The 23,794-nt window shown below is 40.9% G+C and overlaps 1 protein-coding gene across 2 annotated transcripts in view; it reads left to right on the top strand.

Moving 5' to 3' along the window:
• CCDC88C (coiled-coil domain containing 88C) overlaps positions 1-23,794 on the top strand; it is a 124,646-nt gene that overhangs the window by 8,301 nt on the left and 92,551 nt on the right. For both annotated transcript variants that reach the window (XM_074956122.1, XM_074956123.1), the window contains exon 3: positions 3,196-3,304. In XM_074956122.1, the coding sequence (XP_074812223.1) occupies positions 3,196-3,304 (109 nt within the window). The remainder of the gene's footprint in view (positions 1-3,195; positions 3,305-23,794) is intronic.

The raw sequence follows: 23,794 nt of genomic DNA, 5'->3' as shown, positions 1-23,794 counted from the left end.
TTAGCAGCCAGCCACCCTACTGTCTCTGCTCCCCGACACCACTCAGCCCATTCATGCTCTCCACGTCCCTACTAGCCTGGGGAAAATGGATTTTTAAATCCTGGTGAGAGAGGTAGAGATAGCAGCAGCAGTCCAATCCGTGCCCTTTGCATTATGCTGCCCACTCACACTAGACAGAAGATCAAATATAGAAAACGTATTTTAAAAGCTTACTTCATTTTTAAATATCAGTTTTTCTTGCAGAAAAGCTGAATGCCTAGAACACCTAGGATTCATAAGTAGGTGCTCATCCAAGTACTAACTGGGCCGAGATGCCTTTAGGTTACAGAATCGTGTAAGACCAAGCAAACCAGGACCTGTAAGATTATCTGCTTTTCAGGAACCAGCCATTGTCTCAAAGAGCAACTTGTCATGACTCCCATAACTTACTGATCTCCTGTTGCACATGTGCATCTCCAGTATCCGTATCTGAATTTGTTATACAGTGAACATTAACATTTCATAAAGTGCTTCTGTGGTGACAAGTTGAAAAGCATTTCTGTTTCAGGGAAAGAAGCTGCTTACCTCACCGCATGTATAAGATTCCGTGCTGCTTAGGAAGTTTATAAAGTTGCTGTATACGTGGTCTCACTTATCCCAGTCCTTTCTATTGGGCAACAAACTGTACATGACTGTGGTCTGTATACTGACTAGCAGCTGTGAGCTTTCGGGGCATTGCACAGTGCCCCTTTCTAACATTAAAAAAACCTGCCCACTTATGCAATTTCTTCAAACATCTGTAACGTAATGTTCAGACTATATTTTATTTTCAAGAAAGCACTTGGCCTCCATCTTGGAGAGGAAATGGTAGAACCATTTACTCCAGTCTGGCTCCACAGGCAGATCAAGAAGCCTCATGGTCAATGATATTAAAGGCTGCCCTGGGCAAACTGATTATTGTCATTAAACGTAATAGTGGCAGTTTAGGAAGTTTTTTCCTCAGACCCTGATCCTGGAAACACTTATGGATGTGAATAGTCCCAATGATTTCAGTGGGGCTACTTGTATGTATAAAGTTAAGTGGCTGTGTGGGTGGGTGTTTTGCAGTTTCTGGGCAGTAAAGGGGGTGTGATTTTTTTTTTCAAAGATGTCTCAATGATTTAGGAGCAAAAGTCCCATTAAAAGTCAATGGACCTTGTGCTCCTGAGTCACTTAGGTGCTTTTGAAAATCTCACCCTGGGCCTAAAACTGCCCTATGTAGGAATATTCAAAAGAAACACCAGTTCTTTGCCAGTTGTCTTCAGTGGGTTGGGTGTGTTTTCCTCTTGTGGGTTTTTTTATTAATCAAACTTTTAAAGTCAGCATATTTTCCAGCCCCATCATCATTCCTTGTATGTCACAGTGATAGATTTGTGAGATAAGCAACCATCAAAAATAATATTTCCTTTGTTAAAGTATGGCAGCAGGTGGCCAAACAGAACAGCAAAAGCCAGCGTGTCGTCTTTCTGGATCTAGACTTTGGGCTAATGGGCTATAGTATTGAACAGCAGCACTGCTATGTAGTGCATGAATGGATTGGTTCATGTGGAACCTGGAGGGCTTTGAACTACCCCATCTGTGTAGTCAACTTCTCTTTACTGTTTTTTTTGCTTCCCTGTGTACTGTAATGACTTTAATCACAAAGGCTAAGTATCCAGCATCCATCAGAATCAGACTCTCTGCCAGAATTCTTCAGAGAGTTCCCCATACTGGCTGGTCTAACAAGGACCTGGAGAGGTCAAACCCAGGTTCCGCTTTCAAATCTTGCACATGTCTTGTGCTGCTGCACAGCTGTCTGATCTGTCTCACTAGGTACTTGTATGACCCCATCACCATAGTATTTGAGCACCAATTTCCGTAACAAGGGCAAGTTAATCTCAGGGCTGCAAACATCAACAAAAATGAGGCAGTTCAAGTAAAGGTGATAGTATGGCATTTTATGTTGAAGTCCTGTGTTTTTCTTAACTTGTACATTAAAACTGCAGTCAGTGTGCTGAATATTACTGCTTCTGTAAGAGTGGATGAAGAGGAGTCTTTCCGATTTATGCCAGTGGCAAATTTACGCCTTTGTACCTCAGTGCATTTAAAAACACCAACTGCACATGCATATAGGTATAAGTCTAATAGCAAAGCAGGACTTTGGCCATCTCTTCAATGGGAGAGGCACTCTGTGATGTCTACATGTATTACCCATGTTCTGTGCAAAGATGAATTGACGTGGTTGTGCTTAAAAACACAAAAATACTCTTAGCTGCTTACGATACTTGTGTAAACTTTTGACAAACAGTCACACAGCATATCAGTTCCACTTTAATTCACCTGTCAACACCCAAATTCAGTGTTTCCTGTGGAAGAGTTGTCAATGGCTAGATTAAAAGCAATGCAGATGCCTATGTTGGTTAGGCGTCAGCAGATTACACTCTGAACTAGGGGATTCACTGATCACAAGTTTTTCATATCCCTTTTAAGATGCATTGATGTGTTTAACTTGCATACAAATTCTTAATCATCTGGGGCTTTTTTTTCCTTCAAAAACAGTCATTTCAGTTCACCCTTGAGATTCAGTTGTAGTCACTTCCTTTAAAACAAAGAAAACTTCTAGCCTCCTAATCTCCCTCCTCCTCCTCCGCCCCGCATCCCGATTAATTGCTCTCTTGCACACACATGCACCTTTATATATCTTCCAGTAGTTCCTAGAAGCCCCACTCTGGATCTGGGCCCCAGTGTGCTAGACACTGAACAGTCTTAAAATATAAGACAGGGCTTAAATCTAATTAGACAAGACAGAAAATGGCCTGTGTCTGAATGAGATTTCCTTGCATGAGGAATGGTCTAACTACATGTATGCTGCATGCCTCTTGCTCTGGGGGTGCATAGTGGTTGCAGGATGCTGTTGCTTAGAAGTGAGGGAGGCTCTTGAATTGTCACATAGGATCACCTAAAATGCGTTCCGCAGAGTGGTATGTGGAGGAGTTCCAAACTCTCTCCCTCCCTTTCATTACATGGCTGCAAAGGGAATATTAAGTTGTTAGTTTATTGAACTGTAAGTTTGTATTAACTGTACTGAAATATTCAGACGCTTAAGAGTCCTCCTTGTACTGCATTATTGTAGTGTGACGGGATAGAGCTGATGCATGCCCAGTCTCTAACATTGGGTTTTCCCTTTTTTTCCCCTAGAGATCCACGGCCGACAAACCAACGTGTCAACAAGCACGTCGATAATGATGTCAACCTCCGAATCCAAAACCTGACCATCTTAGTCAGAAACATCAAGATTTATTATCAGGTGTGCCTTCTGCTCTTACTGGTGTCTGCTGAGGGTTGTGGTGTTTCCGCTAGCACAGGAATTAGTTGTCTGTTAAAGAAAACTACCACAGGAAATGAAGAGGAAATTGTGTTCATGTAAAAGCATTTTCAGCCATCATTGCCAGCACTTTGAAATACAGATAGAGCTAACTTTTCTAGCCTTCATGGCCCATCAGCAGATTTTAAAAAGGAAGGAAAAAACTGAGTTTGAAGGCTATGATAGCTCTTTGGTTAGCTGTGTTGATATTCAACTCTTCTGCAGGATCATTGAAATAGGACTAATGTCTGAGGATATAAAACGTGTTTACAACAAGTAGCGTTGCTTTCACCCCTGGAGACATCTTGAAATGCCAAGGAGTATTAAAATGGTCCTGTACATACCTATTGTGTTTAAATAAGTCTCATGAGAGACTGATCACATCAGCTCCCATTCCCAGGCTCTTCTCATCCACCTGCATCTCTTCTAGCCATACGCTGTACACTAGAGGCAGCTGGATGGAGCGTTGCATCTCTTGAGAGTGTGGGAGAATAATGGTACTTCATTAACCTTTATTACAGTTCTGCAGCTTGATGCAACTATAGTAGAGAGAGACATAATATACAAAATATATATATAAAATGTAACTATAGTAGATGCAACTATAGTAGAGAGAGACATAATATACAAAATATTACTGCCACCAATTCCTATCTGTGCTACAGAGCTTGCTAAAGAAAGTCCGAGAGTGAGAGGGATTCATGCAGAAGAAAGTAAAGTAGAACTGATGACTTTTAAATGCAAGTTATGGCCGCATGTTAGGAGAGTAGATTGTGTAGCTTTTTGATCTGAGGTGGTGTGTTGGCATTTTATATATTTTTGAAGACAGCAAACTTATGTCTCAATCATTTAGCATTGTAGGTATTGCTGGAATGGGTTGTCATTCACTTAAAAATAAATAACTTTAATCGTCCCATTGAGTTCTCTACCCCAGCAGGGAAATCCCATTTACTCAATCTTTCAACATAATAGGATGGGATTTCATTGTCCGTCTTGTTATTGCTTACTCAACACCATAGATCTGTATGAAGTTTTACAGACATCAGAAGACAGAGACAAAGTGGGTGAGGTGCTATTTTTTATTGACCAACTTTTGTTGGAGAGAGAGAGAGAGAGACACAAGCTTTTGAACCACAGATTCTTCTTCAGCTTGTCTGTCTTGCCAATTGAAGTTGGTCTTATAAAATATATTACCTCACTCACCTTGTTTCTCTAATATCCTGAGACCGACATTGCTACAACTATACTACATACAACATCGGAAGACACAGTCCTTTCTCCACAGTGTTTGCAATCCAAGGGCCGGATCCTTAGGGTGTTGAGAACTCTTAACATTTAGTCTCACTCATGGGAGTTGAGCACCTTGTAGCAGATGATCAGGCCCTTTGTTCGACAATGTACAAAGAGGGGATAGATTATGGAAGAAAATAAATGAGATTCAGAACTGTGTGACCTGGCTTCTTTAGTGTCTTGTTGGTTCTGCGCTGTTGGATTTTTTTAATATAATCTAATCCAGCCAGGCACTACAGTAATACCTTATAATGTTTTCTTACTATTTGTAACCGGGAGCAAGAGCTGAGGCTGGAGATAGGAGGCATAATAATAAGACTCTGGCCATATTCCAGAAAAATCTGTACCATTACTTTGTCAGGCTAGTGCATCTCCCTACCTCAGGAATGCATACCCTGCATGTAAATAGTATGATAGCAAAATTTAATTACCGATAGTTCTTGAAAATGTTAAATAATAGCAAACCTAACAAAAAAATTTATTTTTGTATCTATACACTACATGTAAGGAGATCATTTCTCCTTTATCACATCAAGGTCTTTAGGGCAAATCATTGTTAATCTAAGAGAGATTCCCTTTTAAATGATGTTGCATAACCTTCAATTCCTAATAGCCTGGAAGGAGTTAAAGGCTGTCTGTGCAGCAACCTGCACAGTTCTATGTATGATTGATATGCACTGTCACGTTGCTACTAATGGTGGTTGTATTGTGGAAGATTCCTTGTGTGTTACAAGCCCAGCTAGTGTATATCATTTTGAATTAAATGATGGTTGGTTGTTACAAAGTATAGCCAAGGCATGGATATTTCAGGATGTGCTAGAGAATTTTGCCATCTGAAACTTTTCATAGTAATTATTGTGAAACCTCACCTCCTTTGAGCCTTTTTGTTTGTTTGTTTGTTTGTTTGTTTTTTAAGTAGCCTGAAATTTGGTTGTGTTTGTATAGTTGAGTAATCAAAGTCAATAGCTCGAGATGAGGCTAGTGTGTTGCTGACTGAAAACATCTAATCAATTTCAGTGGCAGTCTGGAAGCGGGAGGGAAGGTTCCTGAAAAACAATAGAAGCACAAATTGCTGCTTCCTCAAGGAAGCACAAGCTTAAAAAACACCATGTTGGCCTTGGGGAATTCCCTTCATTTTAACCAAATGGACTCAAATCTAGTTTACAGCTAATTCCTTGTATTTAGTGGGGAGAATGTATATGGAGGGAAGTGAGGGTGATTATTCTTTTGTGTGTTATCAAACACAGGGACAAAGTGGACCTCACAAAACAAAAGACTCCCCCCCCCCCCCCCCCAAGACAAGGAAGAATAGAAACATGATGAGTTCATGATCCCCTAGTCCCTGTGTTTCGGAATAAGATATCAGTAGCTACTAAAATTAAACTATTTTAAGATATCACTCAAAGGCTGGATAGCTTTTTGGGTCCATATAAATGTCTAACTCATTGTGCTCAGTATAGTTGATCTCCTTGTTAAAACAAAATTCATTTCAGTATTTGGTCATATTCTTCTGAAAGTAGAGATGGGAATGAACCAGAACCCTGGACCCAAACGGCCCCCCACAATGTTAGGACATTCCAGATCTGGATCAGAACTTTGAAGCACTATCTCTCTACCAGGTCTGAATCTAAACCTTGTATCTGAAGAGAGCTGGGTATCAGGGAAATTTGGATCTAGATCTGACCTTTGTGGCTTAGACCTGTCTCTTTTAAAAATTTTACTTCACTGGGCATAAATGGCAAATGCACTAAATAAACACTTTTATACTGGAATAAGAACAGTTTAAGTGGCTCTGACGTTCACCTGGTGTCTCATCAATTGCTGTTTTTGTTAACTCTGTCAAAAGCAATTAATCTATGAATTCAGTGAAGTTATGCCAGCACTTACAGCAGCACAAAACTTGGATCACCGGGGGCTGTAAAAAAACAACCACCAGTGCTTTGTGTCTAGATTGCTGCAGTGAAACGGGGAGAAACACTGGCAACTTTTAATATGAGAGTTTTGAGTTGGCTGGTTCCAATTTTTTGTTTTAATTGAAGTGTATGAAAAATGGTTAGTCTTGGTTGCAAGGAAAGTCTCTAGGTTTCCCACTGAGTAGCTGCACTTTTACAGGTTCTGTAATCGTGGCCTGTGAGAACTTCATCGCCTGAAACGAAGCAAATTAGTAATTTTGTGGTGGGATTTCTTGAGCAGAAATCTGTTAAAGAGGATCTGTCACTAATTCCATTTAATGAACACTGTGCCACTGGCTAACAACCAAAATGCTGGTAATTAACTTTTTGAACTTCTGTGACATTTTGGGAAGGCTTCTGTGAGGGAGAATGTGAAATGTCATTGGGTCAGCTTTGTGTATGTGTACATGTGTGTTGGAGGGTGTGTTTTCACTTTCTAGCTCGTGCTTTGAACAAGCGGGAGACTGGCTGGTCTCTGAATATTTGCATTCGGGTTAAAATCCAGGATAACTTTGTATAGTGACTAACACAACAGAGCTCAAGCTATTTGACTGTAACTAACCTTTAAGGAGGCTGATAAAAGGATTTCTGGAGACTGGATGGATCAGAGAGCATTGGCAGCTTTCCACCGCTCTTGTTGATGTACGTATTTGTATGTCTTTAATGAACTGAAAATCAAAAAGGAATCCTAAAAAAAGTGGAAACATGGATAAATAGCTTAGGAGGTGTACAAAAGAATAACACAAGAATGTAGGGACAAAACCAGAAATGCTAAGATACAAAATGAGTTACACCTGGCAATGCATGTAAAATGCAGTAAAAACAGGTTCTTTAAATACATTAGGAGCAAGTGAAAGACACAGGAAAGTGTTGGCCCACTACTTAGAGGAGAAGTTGACCTAATAAGAGGACATCAGGAAGGCTGAAGTGTTTAATGTCTGTTTTGCTTTAGTCTTCACTAAAAAGGTTAGAGGCTAGCAGATACTCAACACAATTAGTGTGAGCAACAATGGAAAAGGAAAATAGGACAAGAACAGGTTAAAGAACATTTAAATAAGTTAGATGTATTCAAATTGGCAGGACCTGATGAAATTTATATTAGGGTACTTAAGGAACTAGCTGAAGCAATTTCAGAGCTATTAGTGATTATCTTTGAGAACTCATGGAAGACAGGTGAGCTCCCAGAGGACTGGAGAAGGACAAACATAATATCTTTAAAAAGCGGGGAGAGGTGGGGAATTATAGATGGGTCGGCCTAACTTTGATTCCTAGAAAAATACTGGAACAAATTATTAAACAGTTTGTAAGCAAGTAGAGGATAAAAGGGTTACGGTACAGCCAGCATGGGTTTGTCAAGAATAAATCATGCCAAACCTGCTTAAATTCCTTCTTTGACAGGGTTACTGGGGAAGCGGTAGATGAGATATATCTTGACTTTTAAAAGGGATACAGTCCCTTGTGACAGTCTCATAATCAAACCAGGGAAACATGGTCTGAAATTACTATAAGGTGGGGTCCCTCAGGGGTTAGTCCTGGGTCCAGTACTAGTCAATATTTTCATTAATGACTTGGATAATGGAGTGGAGAATGTGTTTATAAAATTTGTAGATGACACCAAGTTGAGGGGTAAGATGTAACTAGGGCAATGGCAGGAGAACTTGGGGAAAATCCTGAGTGTAGATACCCTATTCTATTCTGTTTGGTTCTTGTACTGAATTCATCACCATGTCACCCTTTACCACACTGTAGGTAATGCTTTATTTAGCCTGTATACACTAGCACTGAAACAATTGTCACCACCAGTGCAACTGCATTCTTTACCAACAGTGGGTACAGAATGTGCTTGTGTGGACTAGGCTTTGGAGCAGTTATTTGAAACAAGCCTGGGGTGGGGCAGTCTGGCAGGGTAGCCTAGGGAAGCTTGAAGTGGCTGTGTCGTGTTTCCTCCATTCTGTGCATCAGCCTGTTGATCTGACACCTTTTATGGGCATTGAATAGTTTGAAAAAACTAGAAGCAGCAAAAGGATCTGTTTTCATATCTGCTAGATCCTTAACTTTCAGAAGTGCCAATATTCACTCAAATGGCACATACTGCATCACAAAAATCCCTACAGTTTGCATAAAAGCTTGTGGTCGTGGGAAGAAAAGAATTAACGTTATCATCACTTGGCTAGTGTCTGTGTGGTTTTGAGGCACATCTTTCATTTGAAGAATGCAGATTGGAAATGCCAGTGGAAGAAGCACTTTATGTGTGGTCACTGCTACATTTTGATGCCTGTAGTTCCCATACTTATGACCACTAAGTCCTTGGACAATTGCTTGACATTTCTGAATGGCTGGAAATAGTTCTGCATTTAAAAAAGAATTGCTGCTGAGACACAACTCTGAAAACAGTTATACTTTCAAAATGGCTCCTGTGCAGCTTCCATAAGTAACTCAAACCTTACAAGTTCCATTAATAATGGTGGGAGGAGTAAATATGAAGTCATTCACTGAATGTGCAGAAAGAACATTATATATATATCGTATTGCTGTAAATCCGAGTTCTGGTTTTGGTTCATAACTTGTGCCCAATAGCTGTGTTGCCAGCTGTAAACAAGTTTTTATATACAGTGTGCCCCTTTGTTGAATTTAAATCTCTTCTAATAGTAAGAAGAGCCCTGGAGTCCCTGATTTGTTGCTTAATTAATAGGCCTCTATAGATAAACTTTATTTCTTAGTACTACTATATATATACATTTCAAGCTGTTTCTCAGTTCAGGAACTCAAGGGAGGAACTTTTTTCTTGAATTTTAAAATCTAAATTTGTAAACCACAACATTTGTCTCTTCTCAAGACCACAATGTCAGCAGTTTTAACAAATAGTCCCTTATAAATTCACCCAAACTACTTTGCTGACTTTATACACTATGGGTCTGTCAATTTCCTCTCCAAGGTGTATGCAACTGAGGCACAATTTGTTTGTAATATATATTTAAGTGCATGAATCAGTTTCACATCTGTAATTTTGAACATTAATGTGCCTCTCAAAGATAACAGATTTTCAACTGTGATAACTTGTAACAGGATATAGGGAAGGTGATGTACAGAAGCTGAGATTCTTAGTACCGTAAACCTTATTACATATATACTGGGAGTAATTTAGTACCAAGTGCTTTGTCATTGCCCCTTTTGCCCCTTCTCCCCCAGCTGCCGACAGGGGGGTGGGGGTGGAGGGTGGGGGGCAAAAGGAGCAGCTGCCCCAGGGTTGGTGATTTAAAAGGGCCTCTGGAGTCCTGGGTGGCGCTGGCCAGGCAGTGCGGATGGGCTGTCTGGGGGATGCTGACCCCCCCCCAGCCCCGCCCCTTCTGCTCGAGGCCCCGCCCCTTCTGGGGGCCGGAGCCAGCTCCCGTACCGGTAAGAGTTCAATTTTACTTTAACCCCTGGGCTCACAGCTTGAATGGAATGTACTTGGAGGAGAAGGGTTGTGCTGCTGTCATCAGCTGCCTCTTTTCTTCCGATCCAAGGTTTCAGTGGGTTTGTTTTAGTTCAGGGATCGGCAACCTTTGGCTCGCGGCCCACCAGGGTAAGCCCCCTGGCGGGTCGGGCTGGTTTGTTTACCTGCCACTTCTGCAGGTTCGGTCGATCGCGGCTCGCACTGGCTGCAGTTCGCTGCTCCAGGCCAATGGGGGAAGTGGGAAACAGCGGCCAGCACAGCCCTTGGCCCACGCCGCTTTCCGCAGCCCCCATTGGCCTGGAGCGGCGAACCACAGCCAGTGGGAGCTGCAATCGGCCGAACCTGTGGACGCGGCAGGTAAACAAACCGGTCCGGCCTGCCAGTGGGCTTACCCTGGCAGGCCGCGGACCAAAAGTTGCTGATTCCCTGTTCTAGCTTTTGGCAGTTGTTGGTTAAGGTTGCCACATCAGAGGTGGAGTCAAAGGGGCATTATTCTGAAAGCACAAGTGGGGAGGTGGGTTCAGTTGCCATGGGATGATCACGGTGGGCTGGAGCACCCATTGGACCTGAGGGTGCAAAAATGGGTATTGTACAGCATGAAATATCTCTTTGGCTTTTATTCAGCACGTCTTGATTTAACCCATATCATTTTATCATCAATTTAAAAAAAAAAATTGGAATGGTCTGAATTATGGAATGTTTCTACTGGGTCATTTAGACGGCTTAAAAAAAAGTGAGTGAACGTTTATTTTAGGTCTGTTCTAATTTGAATTTACCTGGTGTAACTCTTGTGTTTAAGAATTTAATTTATTCTAGTGTTAACCTAGTAAACTGTTGCACTACAACTTGCAAGAGTAAAACCACAGGGCATTTTGCTACCTTCCACCACCATATCTATTTTGAGTTTTAGATTAGGTTTAAGGCATACATCACTGTATCTAGACAATCTCACCAGACTCAACATACTTTTGACTTGATCCTGCTACATATACGCAGGCAAAATTCTCATTTACATCAATTGGAGTATTGTTTAGGTAGGTACTGTAGCCTAAGGAAGCTACAGTTTCAGATATATTGGAAAATATTCTGTCTGGTATGTGTAGTAGTAAAGGGATTTATTTTTGTTAAATTAATTGTTTATACCAGCAGTCCTCAACTTCACAATGTTTGACTTACAGCGAATGTCACTTACAGTGTTTTTGGATTGACACCCTGATTCGACTTATGACAATTGGTTTCGACTTTACGACGCTTGGTCCCTCAGTGGAGTGGATTGTGGTTCCAAGTTACGATGTTTCGACTTATGAAGCAATTTTCAGGAACCAATTGTGTTGTAAGTCCGAGGATGACCTGTAATGCCTCATACGTAGCTATATCTGCAGCTTTAAAGGCCTGCTTTGGTCAGTTGTATTTCTGTAATGGGTTCCATTTAATTTAGCCTTTTGCATACAGATATTTTAAAGTGAAGTCTACATGAATTCCATAAATTATATGGTAAATTTTAAAAAAATAATCTTCCAGTTGCACAGCAGTTCCCTAAACACAGAGTTTCTGCTTTTTCTTGGCAGGTCACAAATGGAAATGATATTTCTTTGATTATATGCACATTCTATCAATGAATAATTTTATTTTATGATCTTGGAAAGCATAATCTGTATATACACTATTTACATATGCTGATATATGACACCATATTAGATCCCATTCTGTTTTGGGTGCTGGTTCCCCTATAAATCTAGATTAATCTCCTGTACAGAAGTGGTATATAAAGAGGGGGATTAAAACCTTAATCCTGCAATGTCATAAGCATCCCATTGACTTTAATGGGGCACTGCATGAGCAAAGGGTTCTGCCTGTATCTGTGAGCTTGCAGGATCGGGGCCTATGATGTCAGCTGTATTAGCACTTCATCTTGAAAACAGCAGGTTTATTACTTGGCCATCATTTTAACATAGACTGATATATAAATTTCCCCCCCGACAAGTTGTTTGACCTGCAAACGATACCTCCAGGCTGTTTTTAATTTTGGAAAAAAGTTTGGGCAATATTTTTTTTTAAATCTTAGGCATTCCAGAAAAGGACGTTACTGTTTTTAGATTTGCTTTTGATATTGTCATATGTGCTATAGAAATGCAAAGTAGTATTTGCTTCTGGAAGTCACATGCAGTTCATTGTTGTAACTGGCAGGCAGTGTTTGTCTGAAACACCCAATCCTCCTAGCAGGTGTAGATCCTGCTGGGAAAATGGGTCAGTGGGGTTTGCTGAATTGTGTGGCTGATTACCACACCTGGATATAAAGGAGTTGGGAGTGACTCTCTGGAGTGTGGTCTGAGCAGACCTGGTGTAGGAACGGAGCAGGCTGGGGAGAATGCTTGAGCTAAACTTCGTTGCTTTGTTAATAAAGGCAAGCCCCAGGAACAAGGTGAAATTTTGACACTACACAGCGTGGACTTTGTGTCAGAGTTGGTTGTGAAGAACACCTACTCACAGATGTGTGTTAACTGAAATTTTGTCATCCACTAATCCATAATTCACGATAATGCTTCTGGGTTCATGGCTTTGTTTTTTAATGGGTAAGAGTTTTAAAGACAGCTCTTAGTTAATGTTGTTTTTTAAAGTAACAGCTGTGCTACCACAACATCTGTTTCTTGTCTCTTGGAAACAATTTGAATGTGTGCACTGATGGTTACACTGTCTGTAACATGCTGTGTGGTTTAATCTAGATAGACCCGGCAGCTAAGGAGTTAAGCTTTTAAATTCTATCAGGTCCTAATCTGGCCAATAAAAGTCCCTAAATAAGAATCTTGTTCAACAGACTGAAATCACCCCTGTGGAGCTGTCACTGTCAGTTTAATAATTAGCATTATTAAAAGTCCCTAGATACTGACATAATCTGGGGGTTTAGGATTTCTAAAAACATGGATAGAGGCCATTCATTCTGCTATTTCTTTTAAAAACCAAGCCTACCCCTTATAAAGTAAGAGTTCGTGCACACCACATCTAAATACCTCTCTCCATTAAAATTGAGCTGTTGGAATTAATGAATATCTTTAAAACCTTTTAACTAAGCTTAGTCCTTCTCTCAGGAAAATGGATCCAAATTGTTGGAATTAGTCACTTCATGTTAAATGGCTAATTTAAAATATTTGCCAAATTTATTTGCTTTGAAGTTTAAAAGCAAGAGAAAAAGTAAATGTCATTTTTTTTCCCCATGGCATCTTAAATACATATTTTTTCAAAAGCTGGCCCAATAGACTAATGCGTAAAAGATCCACCAATGTGGCGTTTGGAATGGAGTCCAGTGTCCAAATGGTGTTTGCTAAGAGACCTACTTCTGTGAACCCCCTTGGTGAACAGTGAGTTAGAGGAAGGAGAGGGTCGTATTGGGGTTAATGCCTAGTTTATTTGGAACAGCTGTGTTGCAGTAAGGCCAAATGGCTGTAGTCCCATGAGAACCATAAGAATTACCACTAGAAAACAGTGGTGGGTAAATTTCTCTTGTAAATGTTCAATTCAAAATTGTCAGTTTATGAATTTATAATAGACCTTTTATATGATAACTGTTCAAGATTGATCAATATTAGCTACTTTAACACAGAGTAATGTGGAATTCAATTTTTAATCTACCTTTTTAAATTTACTAATTGCATGTTTTCTTTAAAATGAGTTTATGATCTGAAAAATTAGCCCATCACACTTGCTCCTTGTGTGTGTATTTCAAGTCATATCAGCTTATTTTAGTGACAGAAGTATCATCCAGGGGTTTTCTTTACTGGTGATCATCCCTGCTAGCCCTCCTGAGCCAAAGCAGCTATGGCAGAGGGAGGTGGGTTATTTTCTGGCCCACAGATCCTCAACAGAATTCTTAATTAAATTTCAGTTATAGCATCTTTGTTACTGATAGTGACACAGAAAGCAAACAGCTTGACTTCCTGGTCCCAAGCTGAGTCTGTAGGGGTGACAATGAGAATGTTTTATTAATATGAGCATGTTTTATATGAGTAATTAAGAAACCATAAATGTGAGTTCTCTCAATACTATTTAGTCATATTTTTAAGAGCAGAACCATAGTGTAACTTAAAAAAAAAAAAAGGTTACCCTCTCATACAATTCATGTCTTCAAGTCGCTTCTTGGATTTTGCCCCTTAAAAAAGAATGCATGTATTTTTAGGTTTTTCCTGAATGTGAAAAGCCCTGGGTGCAGCCAGCCTTTTGTCTTCAGTGTCATGATTTGTGGCTTTTGTCTTCAGTGTCCTGATTTGTATTTATCTGAGTAGGACATGAATATTTCTTTATGGTTTTATGTGCAGAAGGCATAAGCTGATACACAGAAACAAATGCTGTCAGTTTTGCAAGAGTTGCTTACATTTCAGTGCCTGGGCACTTGATCTTACCCTCGGATTCCAATCCTACAGAGAAAATAAAGCTAATTTGTTCCTTTTCATTCTCTGACTTGGAGCCTGATCATGAGTGGTGTTGAACACCTTCAGCTGGCTTCAGATGAGATGCTGAGCATCTTCCATGACTGGGCCCTAGAGCAGTTTTGTTTGATACACTTGTGTATGATTAAAACAAAGCTGGGTGCCAGGTCACGGTTTGCTTTGGCTCTTCTCCTTGACAGCCTGTTGCAATCTTAAACACTTTCAAGGTACTGGTCATAGCATATTAAAACTAATTCTTTCAATGTTTATAGCAACCAGTTGGATACCTGAAACCATCCTTATCAATAGTTTTCATCTTTGTGCACAAGTGAGTTTCTCAGGTTTGCCACAAGCATGTTGGGTTGATAATGCCTCTCTGCCCATCTCACCAAAGAAAGAACTTTTTTAGTTAGTCAGTTGCCTGTTTCTACAGCAATCTTAATCCTGCTCTATTTTCCAATGTCCAGAATTAAGGTCAGACCTATTCCTTCAGTCATTTCAGCAAGAGTAGATAGAATTTCCGTTAACGTGGTCCTAGGTCATGCTTTAATTCTGCAGTCATCTAGATATGAAACATGAAGGAGTAGTTACATAACCAGTGATCCTATTCTCCTGGGTCTCCAGTACCAAATTTAAAAGAAGCAGAAGGATGGATCTAGTCAGTATTTATGGTGAAAGCCGCATATATTGGACTAACCCAATCCATGTCCTAGTATACACAGAAAGATAACATAACCATGCGTAATTGCCAGCCTCAGTTTATTTGTAGTTGGCTATCCACTTTGCAGAATGATATACAAAATGCAAATAGGCAAGAATCTGACTGCCCTGGTTCTGACAACTTGTAAAATATGATGCCTATCCAATAAACGTAGTATAATCTAGCATTTTGGATGTTTCTTCTAATTACTTAATACATAAAGTCTTAACATTGTTGGTGACAACCAGGTTATGCTGCTAAACAAAAGGCATATTTAAAATGAACTGCTGCATTTTGCTACTCCATATCCCTGAGCATTAGCATAAAAACAGGAGTCGTAGCTCACCACTTGCCTAAATGATGCTATTTCACAGATGTGTGTAGAAAATGACTGAGAATATGGAATGCTCACCACATTTGTGGGTTTTAAAATCTTGCGGTAATATAAACAAATCCGTATGCAAGACCTGTTTTGTAGTTTGAACTGTACGTTTTTTTTTTTTTAAGTGGAGGCAAATATAAACTATAAAAGCTTACATGACAGGATTATAGGTCTCCTTGCTTCCCTGTTTGTTTTCTCCTCCCAGGGCTGCCAAAGCTGCTGTGTGGTTGACTACCACACTAGTGTTTTTTTTATGGTAGTAGCAACAGTTGTTTTTCTTTCACTATGGTCATAGGTGTCAGTTCGTTGCCTGTACAGTGCAAACAAATGGCAAAAAGGAGAACCGTGTAATATTAGAGACAGCTAAAACTTGTAAGTAGTTTTCTCATCCAATTCATGATTGCTGGTTATACTGTCACCAAATTAATCTATGTGTATTAGAAAATGTACAAGAATGAAAAGGTCGGAAAATGCTGAAATTGCAGTAAAATCAAGAAATGCCTTATAACCAGATGTTCACTTCAAACACTGCAAGAAGATAATTCAGAAGTATGTGATGTTTCAGACTTCAGTATATCTTCAGTATATCTGACTTTTTTTCTCTGCCTCTTTTCAACATTTGAAAAATACATAAATATTAATACAGTATATTGGTATTGATGCATCTACTTTAAAAAAAAAAAAAAAAAGACCTTGAAGTATTTTCACCACAGTAGGCTAGTTTTACTGTTACTGTGTTCCTCCATCCCTACTTATTTACGACTCCAGCTCCCAAACTGTGGTCCAACAGATAGCTAGTTTGTCACATGGTGCTGACTCCTCCTCCCCGATTCTAGCTGCTAAATTGCATTAAAACTCAGCTAAAATACATTTAATACTTTCCTATTGCTCTTTCTTGAAGGCCATTGTTGCAGTTGATACAAGTGTGATGGGTTTGATCTCCGAGACCCTCTTGGGACTGTCACCTGACGTGCTGAAATTACCTCTGAGCCTGTTTTCCCTGCCAGCTTGGGACTTCCAGAACCCTGCCTTGTTGAGCCAGACACGCTAGCCTGCTGCAACATGCCCCCAAAGCTGCAGGCTTTAAGTAAAAACAGCTCTGCAGGTTACCTGACTCCAGCACCCAGACACCCAGCTCCCAATGGGGTCCAAACCCCAAATAAATCTGTTTTACACTGTATAAGCTTATACAAGGTAATCTCATAAATTGTCCGCCCTCTATAACACTGATAGAGAGATATGCACAGCTGTTTGCCCCCCAGGTATTAATCACTTACTCTGGGTTTATTAATAAACAGAAGTGATTTTAAAGTATAAAAAGTAGGATTTAAGTGGTTTCAAGTAAGAACAGACAGAACAAAGTAAGTTACCAAGCAAAATAAAGCAAAAACACGCAAGTCTGAGTGTAATACATTAAGAAACTGATTACAGGTAATATCTCGCCCTCAGCGATGTTCTAATAAGCTTCTTTCACAGACTAGACTCCTTCCTAGTCTGGGCCCAGTCCTTTCCCCTGGTACAGTCCTTGTTAGTTCCAGCAGACATCTTAGGTGGAAAGCAGGGGCTTTCTCATGACTGTCCCCCCAGCCCTTTGTTCTACTCCACATCCTTTTTTAGCTTTGGCACAGGGTGGGAATCTTTTGTCTCTCTGGGTCCCCACTCCTCCTTCTAAATGGAAAAGTACCAGATTTAAGATGGATTTCGTTATCAGGTGACATGGTCACGTGTCCCTGTAAGACCTCATTCTTCATTACCCACAGGCTGGCCCCACATGTACACAGGAAGGCTTGTAGGTACATAAACCATTTACAACCAATTGTCCTAGTCAATGGGAGCCATCAAGATTCTAAGCCACCATTAATGGCCCACACTTTGCATAGTTACAATAGGACCTCAGAGTTATACTTTGTATTTCTAGCTTCAGATACAAGATGATACATGCATGCAACTAGGATGAACACACTTGGTAGATTAAAAGCTTTGTAATGATACCTTACATAAAGCATATTCCAGTTACATCATATTCACATTCATAAGCATATTTTCATAAAGCACATGACGTGCAACATCACAACAAGCATGTTACCTGGCTACAAATGGGAGGGGTCTGTGTAATAGTTAGGGCCCTGTCAAATTCACGGTCATGAAAAACATGTCACAGACTCTGAGATCTGGTCTTCCCCCATGAAATCTGGTCTTGTGTGCTTTTACCCTATACTATACAGATTTCACCGGGGAGACCAGCATTTCTCAATTTGGGGGTCCTGCCCCAAAAGGGAGTTGCGGGGTGGGGGTGGGGGCTCACAAGGTTATTTTAGGGGAGTGGCAGTATTGCCACCCTTACTTCTGTGTTGCTTCAGATCTGGCTGGCCAGAGGGCGACGGCGGCCAACTGAGGGCCCAGCTCTGCAGGCAGCAGCACAGAAGTAAGGATCCTATGACTGTGACATTGACCAAAATGGACTGTGAATTTCGTAGGGCTCTAGTAATAGTGCTTGGAAGGAAGGAAGACCCCAAGATGATATCTATTATCATTCACACTGGAGAAAAAGTTAGACAACCTCTGTTTTTAGGAGAACACCTCAAACTAAATGCAAGGCACACATAGGTGAGGCTGGAAGTTCTTTCAGTAATCTAGTTCCTGCCACTGTCTGAGTGGTCAGAAGGTCCTGGATTCCAAGAGAAAGATTACTTCTTTATTGGGAGAGATATGAGTTGATATAGATACAGGATGCTTTGTCTAATTTATTTATAACATGTATTCTGATGAACAGAGATGAGACGACAAAAGCAAGTCTAGGATGTAGTGTACCACTTCCAGAACTCTAGAAACTTTATTCAAACCCTCAGCCAGCTGGATGGCTTTATTCTCTGTTGCCTACAGTTTGTGCAGGTACTTTTGTTTATGCACAGTGGATGTGAAATAGTACCAGATCACCGTGATCGCATTTTACACTCACTCTGCGCTAGTGAGAGTGACTGTACAAGGTGCAGGGGAACACCGAATCAGACCCCAGGTGCATTAACCCTCATCAGATACAATAAACTCTATGAGCGCTTTCCAAGGCAGTTATTCAAATCTAAAGACCAAAGCATTTGGGTGTTGGGTATGTTGTTCCCCTCCTTGTCTCTTGCTGTTTTGCAACACAAAAGGAAGCTCAAGTGAAATGAACGATCTTTTCTTTTAAATCTAGTGGCTCAAATTTCTGCTGTTAATTGTTCCTTCCATTGTGAAGTTTTCCAAGAACTCAGCGAGGGGTGGGGAGGAAGGGGTCTCTAGACATGGTCAACCACCACTGCACATCATCAGCTCCCCATCTCAAATAAAACACATTTCCAAATGTTAGCAACTTGACATGTTCATCCATCATGGCCAACAAACAACTTGCCATTTATTCTATTTACACAAAGAAGGGTTCAGAACACAGTGAAGCCCAGCTGAAATTACAGTGCAGTGCTTTTCACTGACTGCTCTGATAAGCCTATTAAATAGATGCTGTCAGCCTGTTTAGCTTTAAAATATGGCTGGTCTTAAATATGGGGGACTGGACTGGCGATTGTACCCTGCATTCTAAATATGTAGGACTAGAGAGAATTTCACGTGCATACTGACGGCAGTATTTGGCTCTTAAAACATTTTTTTTAAATCCACCCACCAGTTTTATTACTATGAGGTTTTTGGGTTCTAATGCTTCCATTTTGTTTGATCACGCTCCTCACCATCCCAACATGTGGTGTGTGGAGGGCCCTTCTGAGTTCCACTCCTCTTTCAAGCCAGTAGGCACCCTGAGACACGCTGCTAGAGTATCAAAGAGAAATTAGGAATGGAATAAACGGGTTTCTTGGCATTCAAACACAGATGTTCGTGTTAATGCACAAACCTAAAAGAGCAGTCATGCTGGCAAAATTAATATAGTACTAAATACACAGCATAAAATATTCACCCTAGTAGAGGGCCAAACCTGTTTTTTGTTTTCAAAAAAGCATCTTCTGGAGGATCATTAAACAAAGAAATGTCATCTGTTTATCTCGTTGAGGGGTCAAGTACTAAAGGATAGATTTTTTGCTGCTGCTGCTTGCCTTTTTTTTTAAGGACAAGCCATTCATTTTTCTTGGTGGATTTGGAGCAAGTCTCTTCAGGTTCTCTTCCCAGAATGTATGATGTATGCCCTCAAGGGGGAAAGCAGTTAACAGTTATGAGATGTACTGTAGTTAGCTTACAAATAAACCTGCTGAAGCAATAGCCTGCTGGGTACCTGTGAAGTCTCCCCCCGAAGCAGGGATTTAGAATGCTAGCTTAGGGTTTTCCAGAAGAGAGAGATCTTGCTTGTGTTTAACAAGAGAATCCTTCCTATATCAGAGCAAAAAGGAGAATGAATTTTGTTGCATGAAGGGCAACGTAAGGGGGCGTGAAAAAATTTAAACATCCGTCACAGTTTAAATTGCTACCACAGCCCTTGAGATGATAACCTTTGTGCTGACCAGAGCAGTTTTTAGCTTTGGCTACATGTACTTTATCAGACTGGAGAGCTGGTGTAATAAAGCCCCATTTCCTGACTAAATTAACAGTTTGAACACTCAGACTTCTTCCCTGGTACGCTGGCCTGCCAAAGCAGCCTGACTTGCTAAACCTCCCAAATAAGTTTTCCCATCCTCTGTCCCATAACTCATTGCTCTAATTCTCCCCTGTGTGGGGTACCAGCATTGGTGACCTGATTCTGTCTGGGCCCTCCAGTGTCCTGTGGTATAAGGATATCTCCCATTGTGGAGTCGTGTCTGACTCTTGGTCACAAGCTTTATGCCCAATAGGTCCAGGAGGCGCTTGTAACCAGCTTCTACCTAAGTAGAAGGTCACTGTGAATCTGCATTGGCTAGCCCTCCAGACGCTGCAGCTCCGAGAATGCATAGGCAGAGTTTATTTCCAAACCATTTCTTGGCAAACCATTCAGTCAGCCTGTGTTCATAAACTAATTAATTTTTTAAAATAAATTTGGTCAAAATTAGGTTTCATAAAGCACTTGCATGGAATGTCTTTCAGCACAGAATCCATGAGCATTGGTACCTGTGAAGGTCACGGCGTCTTGGGTATTATACTTGTGTGTTCTCCCCATTATGTTCATGCATTATCCTTATTTTACAGAAGGAGCATCTTGGGCACAGAGAGGTTAAATGACTTGCATAAAATGTCACAGCTGGTCCATGGCACAGCTGGAAACAGAAACCACGAGTTCTAATTCTGTCACCTGCTCTAAACACTGGGGTTCATTCCCTGAGCTGACTGAATTCATGTAAAGAGTAGTATGAGTTTTTGAATCCAAGCCAACTATACAGGATATAGACTGTTTTAGAGTATACAGTAATTGCAAATGTAGCTAAGGGGGGAAAATATAGCTCGGATAAATAAATGGTTAGGAGTTTTTTTGCCAAGAAAATTCCTGTATAAAATATGAACTCTCAAATATGTAGTTCCATATAATAAAGCCCTTTTTTCAGTCTATAACAAGGAGTGGTGTCAATTAGCCTGAGAAACCAAGGCAATATTGTATGTATTCATGAAGCAGGAGGCCCTCATTAAATATGTATTGTTAGTCACCACCTGCTATTTGTTTCATGTGATTCATTCTTTAATGTGGTGATGGTTTTTTTTTCCCCCATCATTCTTCTTTTCTGAAGTACATTATTCAGTGCTTTGAACCATATGGGCTGAAATACATTCAGATTTCTGGTCTAGCCATCCCCAGGGAAAAGACTTCTAATGCACCATGTTTATGATCAACTAGAAAAGCTGGTTGATGTTTTTTTCATTCTGATTTGGTGGCCCTTGCATAATAACTAAAGAGCTAAATGTGTGACCCCAGCCAAGAGCGAGCAAGATGGTTAAGCTACATTTCTGAGTAGGTAGCAACTGCCTTACGGATAAAAAGAGGCTCCCCCAAGTTCCTTACAAGGTAGGACTGTGAATTTAGGCTTTATTCTTTGGGATAGGGACCACATCTTTCCTAATCTTCTGTGAAGCATCTAGTACACTAACAATAATAATAGGACCCTGGCTACCAAACACGCACAAACATAAACCCTTTTGTTTTATTGAGGAAAATGGAGAGGTGGCAAAATTTCCTGATCTTGACTTGGTTTCAAATCCTATCTTACATCACAAGTGGACAAACTTAATTTCCTCCTGCTCCCTATTATGCAAATCATAAAACTGACACACAGTTGGACAAAATGGACAGTCTGCTCTAGTGAGGCCTGGGATTTGAAATACTAGGAACGCTGCAGCTCGAGGCGGAGTTGTATTGGCAGAGCTGTTTGAAAAAGCTTGCACACCTTCTGTCTGCATTAGTTTTGGGTAAGATTAAAGTGGCTGTTCTCTATTTCATGGTATTGCATTCAGTCATAATCCACAATGAATTGTTAATCTGCTGATCTGGAACACTAGCAATAAATTCTTCCCTTCTGCTTCATTTGTACATATATATATGTTAATACTAGAGATCAGCGTGAGTCATCAAGTTTGGGTCAGGGTGCAAGCTTCCTCATTATCTGTGGGTATTGGGGATTCCTGTCTAATAAATACTTTATGTAGCACCATTCATCAGAGCAGTGGTTCCCAAATCTGTTCCGCTGCTTGTGCAGGGAAAGCCCCTGGCGGGCTGGGCCAGTTTGTTTATCCGCCGCATCCACCTTCCAGCAGCTCCCATTGGCCTGGAGCAGCAAACCGCAGCCACTGGGAGCCGCAATTGGCCAAACCTGCGGACGCAGCAGGTAAACAAATCGGCCCGGCCCTCCAGGGGCTTTCCCCGCACAAGTGGCGGAACAAGTCTGGGAACCACTGCATCAGAGGATTTCAATATGCTCTACAAACATTCCTATGCCCCCCTTAAGATAAGTGGCTATTATCATATTATCATTATCAGGTACAGAAACTGAGCACCCAGATCAAAATTTTCAATCTTGGAAATTTAAACTTTTAGCACCCATATTTAGACATGTCAACAAGTGGCTTGACTTTTCAGAGGCGCTGACCCTATGCAGCTTCCTTTCAGTTCAAAGAGAGTGGTAGGACTTTGGCATATGTGAAAATCGGGCTACTTCTGTGAAGGTACCTTGTCATCCAGATCTACAGTCAGGCACCTACACAGAAGCGGTCTGATTTTTCAGACATACTGTACTGAGTATCTACTACTCCCTTTGAAGTTAATGGGAGCGGTGTGTGCTCAGCTCTGAAAAATCAGGTCACTTATTTAGGCACTTAACTATAGATGCCTAACTTTAAGCGTGGAATTTTGAATATGTCAGCCCTTGTATGTAACACACTTTAATTGTAGATTTTAAGAGTGCAAGATGTATTTGTTTCCCTGCAGCATTTCCTTTGGTAAGCAACTGAGCTAATTCCCACCGCTCTCCAGTTTCAGATCTGCCATTCACCAGAGTCAGCTAATTCATGGCATTCTCAGCAAAGAACAGGTTTGACAAAGTAACCTGACACCTTAGTATAAATATATTTAAACAACGATTCAGGGAAGTTTTAATAAGTGATGTGAAAAGCTGTTTGTAAACCAGAACAAAACACTCCTCTTCCCTAACTCCACCACATACCCTCAACTCTTTGAAGCTCACAATAAACACAGTGTTGCTCTAGTTACATTCGTGCTTTGCAAAGTTTTTGTGTGCCACAAGAACGAAAGATGATAAACAATCCCCTTGCTGATCCACGTATTAACTGAACTACTTGCTCGGGCTGTGCTTTTCTGACTTGATTTTAAACCCCTCTAAACTTAGTTGCAGTAGGAGAGACAAACTCTTGCCATTAGCTGCAGTGTTGAACTCAACACAGTATAGGAGAGGCAATTGCGGGCCCCAGGGCAGAACAGTCAATGGGCGCTCTTCCGGCACAGCCAGGGCTTCCACGTGCCTGCCCAGATGACTTAATCGCTGCCAGTATCACCCCGTGCATGCCTAGGACCCCTGTGGCCTGCTCGGGTGATTAAAAGGGCCTGGGGCTCCCGGCTGCTGCTGCGGTAGGGACGGCCGGCAGTCCTGGGCCCTTTTAAATTGCGCAGGCCCTTGGGCAATTGCAGGGTTCCCATTGAAGCTATGGGTTGCTTAGCACGCCTGAAGATCAGGTCACTTGTTTAGGCGCCTAAATATGGATTTGGGGGGGTTAACTTTAGGCACCAAGGTTAGTAAATGTTGGCCTTATTTCCCTTCAGCCTTTGCTATTTGTAAATCAGCATTTAAAACCCTCCTGGA

The sequence above is a fragment of the Natator depressus genome, chromosome 6 (genome assembly GCF_965152275.1).
Source record: "Natator depressus isolate rNatDep1 chromosome 6, rNatDep2.hap1, whole genome shotgun sequence".
Taxonomy (NCBI): Eukaryota; Metazoa; Chordata; order Testudines; family Cheloniidae; genus Natator; species Natator depressus.
This window is presented reverse-complemented; position numbering and strand designations above follow the sequence as displayed.